General features: G+C 45.1%; 1 protein-coding gene across 10 annotated transcripts in view; it reads left to right on the top strand.

The window, feature by feature from the left end:
* LOC129818148 (F-BAR domain only protein 2-like) overlaps nucleotides 1-10,000 on the top strand; it is a 93,923-nt gene that overhangs the window by 47,169 nt on the left and 36,754 nt on the right. For all 10 annotated transcript variants that reach the window (XM_055873789.1, XM_055873792.1, XM_055873791.1 and 7 more), the window contains 2 exons: nucleotides 3,241-3,337; nucleotides 9,898-9,942. In XM_055873789.1, the coding sequence (XP_055729764.1) occupies nucleotides 3,241-3,337; nucleotides 9,898-9,942 (142 nt within the window). The remainder of the gene's footprint in view (nucleotides 1-3,240; nucleotides 3,338-9,897; nucleotides 9,943-10,000) is intronic.

Here is a 10,000-nt window from a genome sequence, read left to right as displayed (position 1 = left end):
CGGTACATAGTCAATGTGCGGGGGCACCAGTTTCGAGGTAATATGTCCATGTAGGTAGAGTTATCAAAGTGACTATGCATGGATGATAACAGAGAGTAGCAGCAGCATAGAAGGGGGGCAATGCAAATAGTCTGGGTAGCCATTTAATTAGCTGCACAGGAGTCTTATAACTTGGGGGTAGAATCTGTTTAGAAACCTCTTGGATCTAGACTTGGCACTCTGGTACCGCTTACCGTGCGTTAGCAGAGAGAACAGTATGTCGAGGGTGGCTGGAGTCTTTGACAATTTTTAGGGCCTTCCTCTGACACCGCATGGTATAGAGGTCCTGAATGGCAAGAAGCTTGGACCCAGTGATGTACTGGGCCGTACGCACTACCCTCTGTAGCGCCTTGCGGTCAGAGGTCGAGCAGTTCCCATACCAGGCAGTGATGCAACCCGTCAGGATGCTCTCAATGGTGCAGCTGTAAAACGTTTTGAGGATCTGAGGACTCATGCCAAGTCATGCCTCTCCTGAGGGGGAATAGGTTTTGTCGTTCCCTCTTCACGACTGTTTTGGTGTGCTTGGAGCATGTTAGTTTGTTGGTGATGTAAACGCCAAGGAACTTGAAGCTCTCAACCTGTTCCACTACAGCCCTGTCGATGAGAATGGGTGCATGCTCGGTCCTCCTTTTCCTGTAGTCCACAATCATCTCCTTTGTTTTGATCATGTTAAAGGAGAGGTTGATGTCCTTGCACCACACGGTCACGTCTCTGACCTCCAACCTATAGGCTGTTTCATCGCTGTCGGTGATCAGGCCTACCACTGTTGCGTCATCAGCAAACTTAATGATGGAGTTGGAGTTGTGCCTGGCCGTGCAGTCATGAGTGAACAGGGAGTACAGGAGGGAACTGAGCACGCACCTCTGAGGGGCCCCAGTGTTGAGGATCAGCATGGCGGATGTGTTGTTACCTACCCTTACCACCTGAGGTGTTTAGTCCCAGGGTCCTTAACTTAGTGATGAGCTTTGAGGGCACTATGGTGTTGAGCGCTGAGCTGTAGTCAATGAATAGCATTCTCACGTAGGTGTTCCTTTTGTCCAAGTGGGTAAGGACAGTGTTGAGTGCAATAGAGATTGCATCATCTGTAGATCTGTTGGGGCGGTATGCAAATTGGAGTGGGTCTAGGGTTTCTGGGAATATGGGGTTGATGTGAGCCATGACCAGCCTTTCAAAGCATTTCATGGCTACAGACGCGAGTGCTACGGGTCGGTAGTAATTTAGGCAGGTTACCTTAGTGTTCTTGGGCACAGGGACTATGGTGGTCTGCTTGAAACATGTTGGCATTACAGACTCAATCAGGGAGAGGTTGAAAATGTCAGTGAAGATACTTGCCAGTTAGTCAGCGCATGCTCGGAGTACACGTCCTGGTAATCTGTCTTGTGAATGTTGACCTGTTTAAAGAGGAAGATGGGGAGGAAGACGGGAGGCAGAGGAGAGGGGGAACAGAGGGGGGAAAGAGGAGGAGTGAAAAGGGGGAAAGATGAGGTGGTGGAGAGGGGGAATGTAAAGAGACTGCATGGAGCCAGAGAGGTTATCTAAATACATTCTGCTCTGAGAGGAGTGTATGGTTGTCTTTAGCTCAGCTGATGAGGCATGGTACTTGTCAACGCCATGATAGTGGGTTTAATTCCTGGGACTACCCGTAGTGCAAAATGTGGATAAAACCATCTTCTAAATGGCATATATTATTATATTCTATTTATTTATATTAGAATGTATATACTTTAACTGAAAGTATTATTATTATTCAGGTTCAAAATCTTTACAACAATATGCCTGCATGCTGTGCAGAGAGTCACTGCAGGTGTGTGTGTGTTTTTGTGCATCTGTGAAAAATCACTGCGGGTTGGAGGGGGGGTTGTTGTGTGTGTCTGTCTGGGTGTGTGTGAGACACGCAGGCAGGTGATGACGTCACAGCACGTTCCCTCACGGCAGCAGGATACAGCAAGCAGCTGGCTGGCTGGCTGCAGCACCTGACAGATTACGTGTGCTGGAGTGACCATTCTACCTTGCCACGGCAACCCACGCCCAACCCTCATCCCCCCGCGAGGCTGAGGGGTGATGGGGGGAGCGGCCACAGTGTGTGTTTTTATGATAGTGAGTGGACATACGCTGTTGTGTTTACAGGATCACGCACATCTGAATCGTTTGGCGAGATGGCACAGCCAGTCAGTCCCTGTTTGTCATTTATCTGGGCCATCTCCCCCGACAGACACACACTCACACTCTGACACACACGCCACTAACACTAACAACACTCTGTCCACAACAATAAAACCATACCATTATGTAAGCCAGTCTCCACAGGCCTTAGAGACACATTGTACAGAGAATAGTTTTAAACAAGAGAGTTGTAATTAACTGCTGGGTAGTCCAGTCCTTTAGGGGCTACTGAGTGGCGCAGTGGTCTAAGGCACTGCATCTGTGCTAGAGGCGTCACTACAGACCCTGGTTTGATTCCAGGCTGTATCACAACAGGCTGTGATTGGGAGTCCCATAGGGCGGCGCACAATTGGCCCAGCGCCGTCCGGGTTTGGCCGGGGTAGGCAGTCACTGTAAATAAGAATTTGTTCTTAACTGACTTTCCAAGTTAAATAAATAAAGGTTAAATCACATTTTTAGAGGGAGTATACAGTGAAAAGCACAAAGCCATATTGCATTTGTCAATCCTCCTGAGTATTCTAAAAACGAGGCACCCAGAGAGCAGTCCCCAAGGACATGAGCTGTCACTCTCACAAGCTATCACACACACACACACAGCAGATACACACACACACACACACACACACACACACTGCCCCATGTTTTAATCACAGAAGTACCACCCAGTGGTCTTACCACATTGTGAGCCCTCAATGGACTCAATGACTGTTCAGCAGCTCAGCCCAGCCCAGTGACTGTCAGACCAGCCCACAGCACCAGAGTGAAGGGAGAGAGCCTTAGCAACACCAGTTAAAGTGTGTCTGATTCCAAGTGTCTGCCACTCTGCCATCAGTTCTTCTTTCTTTAATGTAATCCATTCTGATGCCTCACTGTACTGATGCCGGACCTGGGTCAAATACGTCAGAATGCTTGAGCTGCGCTTGATTTACAGCAGTATACCCTGTACAATGGAGCCAATGGAATCATCCCAAAAGTGCAACTCCAAGTTAAACGAAGCGCACCTAATGACCCTGTGTGTTTGTTGTTGTCCCTCTGCAGGTCCGTATAGAGTTTGAGAGGAACATGGAGAACACCTCTGTGGAGGGCTTGATACAGAAACTGGCTGACAGTAAAGGGACGGGCAAAGAGAGACCAGGTAAGATTTCCCCATACGCACAGCCTGAATCTGACTGAAGATCAGTGGTTACTTAGGGTAACTTTTACAGTATACCTACTCCTTCAATGTGGCTGAATCTGACCCTGTATCAGTGGTTACTTAGGCGCAACTTCCTTTAAAGTGACTTCCTGTCTTTAAGATGGGGACAGGCCTATAAGAGAGATATAGCCAATGAGAGAGCAGTAACAAAAGGTGGTAGAAGGCCATCAGACTCAGTAGCTGTAAAGGTAGGCAGGTCAGGCCGGACATTCCAGTTAGCATGTGACACCATGCAGGCCAGTACAGGGTCAGGGCGGCTTTGCTTTACGCACGCACACACGCATACACACTCACGCGCATACACATACACACACGCGCATACACACACACACAAACACACTCTTTGCTGTGTTTAGGCTACAGACTGAACTAAGCAGCCAGAAGCCAGCTCTTTTGGGGATCAAGAGCTCAACAGTGACTCTGTGTAAACTATGACATGCTACGGTAAGCAAGGGAAATCTTACAATATAATGTTTTCCATTGTGGCTTTCCCAGGGGCTTGTACCCATCACATCAGGTAGGCGACACAAAGGGGTGTGTTTGTGTGTATACAAACGGTGACCGCTGACCGCTGTGTCCAGATGGGGTCTGAACAGCGCCGGCCTTCAGTTGTTTTGACAGCAGAATTAATTGAAGGCTGAAAGCAGTTGTAGAATTCCTACCCGTATCAAGCTGTTCATTAGAGATCTCACCGCGGCCGAGGCCGTGTCAGAAAAATAACCTGCCTGTCCCTTGATGAAATAGCTGAACGGATGGCTGATCCTGTGCCTTTCGAGAGAGAGAGAGGTTGAATAAACAGTCAACCACGGAAACAATGTGAAAGTGACACGCTGCTAGGTGGGGGGGTTCGTAGTGTTCACTGATATCCAGCTGAGCTGTCAACTGGCGGCGAGCCAGACACGCAAAACCCCTCTTCCTCTCTTTCCCGCTCCGAGCTCCATGTGAAGCATATGCAATTTAAAAAGCCATCCTCCGCTCATGCGTGACTGCATGCTTCCCTCACAGAGAGAGGAATAAGATAAAAGAAACCTCTACATCAACAAAGTCATCTGTCTGTTTATGAAATGTTGAAACAGATTCTAATGCCAACTGTGCAGATTTAGGTAAGATTGGCGTGTGGTGTAGGTTTTTTGCTGTAGTCAGTGTGTGTAAATATTGTCAGATGTAGGATGCTGTCAGCGAAAGGTTCCTCCCCTGTGCTTAAATTTGTTGTCTGTTTTAGTCAGTCATCATGTGGAGGCGCCTAAGTATGGTCTTCAGACATTATTATTCAAATATGTTTATTATTATTGTCTTAGAATTGGTGATTATGGGTATTTGGCAACACCAGCAACTGCTGATTACTGTTGGAGGTTATGGTTCCCTCTTCACCTCTTGACTTACCGCTTCCCTGAGCTTCTCCAAGCGCTGCGCATGTCGAACGATGCATTTTGCCCACAACTGACATTGTCTGGGGAAGGCTGCATCGAACTGCTGTTGCCATATACACTGGACTAATATATCATTAGCTTTGTTTTTTCAGGTCAAGACATTTTAGTGCCATGGGACTGGCCTACCCTCTCTTCTCTTCCTCCGTGGTCTGCCATAGGGTAGTAAATAAAGACGTTGTGTCCTGATCGTGCATTAGCTTTTAAGAAGATAAACGCTCAAAGGGGAACTTGGAACCAATCTGTGTTGTGATGAATAGGCTGTGTATTCACAGAACCCCTCATTTCTAAATCAACAGACAGATTCAATAACGTAGTTAACAAAATATCATTTATTCCATGTATTATAGATAATGCCACTCTAACCATTTATTCAGAGGAATTATTCCTCTATTTTTATGTTTTCAGTTAAAACAAAGTAAAAGTCCTAATTTCACACTCATTGTCTTACAGTGGTGGGTCGTCAGGGCCAGCAAGGCCTTCTCTGCTGGCCTAAACATCATCAGAATATATATATTTTTAAAATATATTTTCCCACAAATATGTATTAAATTATTCCCCAGAGTAAGAGTTATACTCTTCATTTTATAGCTTTCCTCTTGGTTGCACTGCTTCCAGCCCCAGGTTGAGATTTGGAGGGCTGGTCTTTATGTTAGATCTTTTATCCAATCATATTCAGCCATCATGTGTTGCCAGGGGTCTAAAATCTGCCCTCAGGTCTTCAGAATCAACAGTGCGGGCACTTGTAGCTTAAAGTGAATGGAAATGAAAATTTAGTGTCAACCAATCAGCTTTAGAGTTGGCTATTGTACGCCTGCTGGCTGGCTCCAGTGTTACACAGGAGCCAGCTAGCAGGCGTAGTACGTGCAAGTCTTTTGATTGGATTACCAATATTGAGAGGCAGGTCCTATAAGCAGGTCTATGCAGATCTAGGAAACTGAATTTGATAAACAAATTAATTTGCGTACTACTAAGCTGTTTTTTCAACCCACAATGGCGGAAGGAGGAGAAGATATCGATTTGGTCGAGGATATAATTATAACGCCATTCTCAAGACGAACTTTTCAAGAAAAGTTAGACATTGTAAGGAGAGGTCGACCGACGCCGAACTACGAGCGCTATCAATGGCTCACAGGCTCCGAGAAGCACTGCAAACTGTACTGCTGGGAATGCCTATTATTTGCAAGTGATCGATTTGGTGTTTGGAGCCACACTAGCTCAGCAACGAGACACCAAAGTACGTCTGGGCACTTACAAGCAATGGTGCTTTTGAAAACTTTTGGGGATACCTGAGTGGATCTACAGCTCAACGAACAAGCGCGCAGGGCAACGGAGCTGCACAATGAAAAGGTGAAGAAAAATAGGGAAATATTGAAAAGACTCATTGATTGTGTCATGTTTTTGGGTAAACACTGTTGAAATGTCATTTTGTCAATTTCAAGGTGACGCAACGCCTGGTTATACTGCGTTTCTGTCTAAATGTATAGTGTCTAGAGCCATGGCATCATAATGATGGTAATAAGAGGTGGATTCATTCGGGTGGGACTGTGTAGGACCTCACTGAAGGCCCAGGCCCCAGGTCCACGGCACGCCACTGTCGTCTTACTATCTTTACTTATAATAACCATAAGACAATAGCTTTTCAAACCGTTGACTCTAAAATCATATGGAGTCCATTGATTGACACGCATATTCATCCTGAGTGTTGCTCTTGGTTTTTCCGCTACTTTTTCAATAGCGTGTTTGTATATGTGTTTGCGTGTGTGGGATAACGCATATCCAACCCTATGAAAACCCCTCGTTAATGTTTTCTCCAGACGCTCTCGAAGCGAGGCATTCCAAGTGCAAGAGCTCGGAGGTAAATATGTAGAATTGATGAACATTAAATTAAGCGTGATCTTTGTTGTTTTTCTTTAGGTACTTTTTCAATTTCTATATAAATAATTGTTGTTGTTGTGAAAATCAGAGTCTGGTTCGGCTCCAGATTAGATCAAGGTCATTCCTCCCAGCAGATTTGGCAATTTGTTGTTTTTAAAACATATCTATTTATTAAATGATGATTATGTATTATCACTGTGTTGGTAAGATTTAGATTGGACCAGCTCACAAGCTCTGTGTGTTTACTCACATTGTATTGTAGCCTAGTGTGTGTGTTTTTACTCAGTGTGTGTGTGTTTTTACTCAGTGTGTGTGTGTTTTTACTCAGTGTGTGTGTGTTTTTACTCAGTGTGTGTGTGTTTTTACTCTGTGTGTGTGTGTTTTTACTCTGTGTGTGTGTTTTTTTACTCTGTGTGTGTGTTTTTTTTACTCTGTGTGTGTGTGTGTTTGTTTTTACTCTGTGTGTGTGTGTTTGTTTTTACTCTGTGTGTGTGTTTTTACTCTGTGTGTGTGTTTTTACTCTGTGTGTGTGTTTTTACTCTGTGTGTTTTTACTCTGTGTGTGTGTTTTTACTCTGTGTGTTTTTACTCTGTGTGCGTGTGTGTGTTTTTACTCTGTGTGTTTTTACTCTGTGTGCGTGTGTGTGTTTTTACTCTGTGTGTTTTTACTCTGTGTGTGTGTTTTTACTCTGTGTGTGTGTTTTTACTCTGTGTGTGTGTTTTTACTCTGTGTGTTTTTACTCTGTGTGTGTGTTTTTACTCTGTGTGTTTTTACTCTGTGTGCGTGTGTGTTTTTTTACTCTGTGTTTTTTTTACTCTGTGTGTGTGTTTTTTACTCTGTGTGTGTTTTTACTCTGTGTGTGTGTGTGTGTGTTTACTCTGTGTGTGTGTGTGTTTTTACTCTGTGTGTGTGTGTGTGTTTTTACTCTGTGTTTTTACTCTGTATGTGTGTGTGTTTTTACTCTGTATGTGTGTGTTTTTACTCTGTGTGTGTTTTTACTCTGTGTGTGTGTTTTTACTCTGTGTGTGTGTTTTTACTCTGTATGTGTGTGTTTTTACTCTGTGTGTGTGTGTGTGTTTTTACTCTGTGTGTGTGTGTTTTTACTCTGTGTGTGTTTTTACTCTGTGTGTGTTTTTACTCTGTGTGTGTGTTTTTACTCTGTGTGTGTGTTTTTACTCTGTGTGTGTGTTTTTACTCTGTGTGTGTGTGTTTTTACTCTGTGTGTGTTTTTACTCTGTGTGTGTGTGTGTGTTTTTACTCTGTGTGTGTTTTTACTCTGTGTGTGTTTTTACTCTGTGTGTGTGTGTTTTTACTCTGTGTGTGTGTGTTTTTACTCTGTGTGTGTGTGTTTTTACTCTGTGTGTGTGTGTTTTTACTCTGTGTGTGTGTGTTTTTACTCTGTGTGTGTGTGTTTTTACTCTGTGTGTGTGTGTTTTTACTCTGTGTGTGTGTGTGTGTGTTTTTACTCTGTGTGTGTGTGTGTGTGTGTGTGTGTTTTTACTCTGTGTGTGTGTGTGTTTTTACTCTGTGTGTGTGTGTTTTTACTCTGTGTGTGTGTGTGGCCTTATGAGCCATTCTGTGTGTACTAAAGGGCAGGTCAGTGGGTTCTGTCTGGCCACCTGGCATAGTTTGCATGCCAGGTGCCATTTTAGTTGATTGGTTGTTTTAGAGTGGTTTTGTCTCTGTTGTGCAGGTTTACAGTAGGCCTATGTAGAACTTAAATTATGTCTTCGAGATCTGTGTCTGTCCATGAGAAAGTGTGTGTGTGTGTGAGAGAGGGAGAGAAAGTGACTGAGGAATAGTGTGTGTGTGGAGCATGCTGTAGTGTGTGTGTGTGTGTGTGTGAGAGAGAGAGAGAGAAAGTGACTGAGGAATAGTGTGTGTGTGTGTGTGTGTGTGGAGCATGCTGTCGTGTATGTGTGTGTGGAGCATGCTGTCGTGTATGTGTGTGTGGAGCATGCTGTCGTGTATGTGTGTGTGGAGCATGCTGTCGTGTATGTGTGTGTGGAGCATGCTGTAGTGTATGTGTGTGTGGACATGCTGTAGTGTATGTGTGTGTGGAGCATGCTGTAGTGTATGTGTGTGTGGAGCATGCTGTAGTGTATGTGTGTGTGGAGCATGCTGTAGTGTATGTGTGTGTGGAGCATGCTGTAGTGTGTGTGTGTGGAGCATGCTGTAGTGTGTGTGTGTGTGTGTGTGTGGAGCATGCTGTAGTGTGTGTGTGGAGCATGCTGTAGTGTATGTGTCCATGAGGGATATGAATGTCTGCTGTAGTATTTGCCCTGGTTCAGGATAGAGAGTCACATCTTGCTGATGGCTACCAGACACTGTGTTGACTCTGCCATTGATCCTGTCTGCCCTCTGGGTTCAGCAGAGAACACTTAGTTTAACGTGTGTGTGCCAAGCTGGACCCTCTGTTCCTGCCAAGCCGTGTGAGTGTGCTTGTTGGTGTGTGTGATGATGGGTTGTGTGAGTGTGATGATGGGTTGTGTGAGTGAGTGTGATGATGGGTTGTGTGAGTGTGTGTGATGATGGGTTGTGTGAGTGTGTGTGATGATGGGTTGTGTGAGTGTGTGTGATGATGGGTTGTGTGAGTGTGTGTGATGATGGGTTGTGTGAGTGTGTGTGATGATGGGTTGTGTGAGTGTGTGTGATGATGGGTTGTGTGAGTGTGTGTGATGATGGGTTGTGTGAGTGTGTGTGATGATGGGTTGTGTGAGTGTGTGTGATGATGGGTTGTGTGAGTGTGTGTGTGTGTGTGATGATGGGTTGTGTGTGTGTGTGTGTGTGTGTGATGATGGGTTGTGTGTGTGTGTGTGATGATGGGTTGTGTGTGTGTGTGTGTGATGGGTTGTGTGTGTGTGTGTGTGATGGGTTGTGTGTGTGTGTGTGTGATGATGGGTTGTGTGTGTGTGTGTGATGATGGGTTGTGTGTGTGTGTGTGATGATGGGTTGTGTGTGATGATGGGTTGTGTGTGTGTGTGTGTGTGTGTGTGTGTGATGATGGGTTGTGTGTGTGTGTGTGTGATGATGGGTTGTGTGTGATGATGGGTTGTGTGTGTGTGTGTGTGTGTGTGTGTGTGATGATGGGTTGTGTGTGTGTGTGTGTGATGATGGGTCGTGTGTGTGTGATGGGTTTAAGGCGCTGCCAGCAAATGCCAAATGAACCTAAATGAGTGTTTTCTGTCTTATCAGATCCTATTGACTTTGAAGAATGCAACACTGCCATCGCCACTGAAGGTAAGTCTCTCACACACTCTCTCTCTCTCTCTCTCTCACACACACACACACACACACG

The sequence above is a fragment of the Salvelinus fontinalis genome, chromosome 21 (genome assembly GCF_029448725.1).
Source record: "Salvelinus fontinalis isolate EN_2023a chromosome 21, ASM2944872v1, whole genome shotgun sequence".
NCBI lineage: Eukaryota > Metazoa > Chordata > Actinopteri > Salmoniformes > Salmonidae > Salvelinus > Salvelinus fontinalis.
Note: the sequence above shows the minus strand (reverse complement) of the source record. Positions and strands in the feature narration are given on the sequence as shown.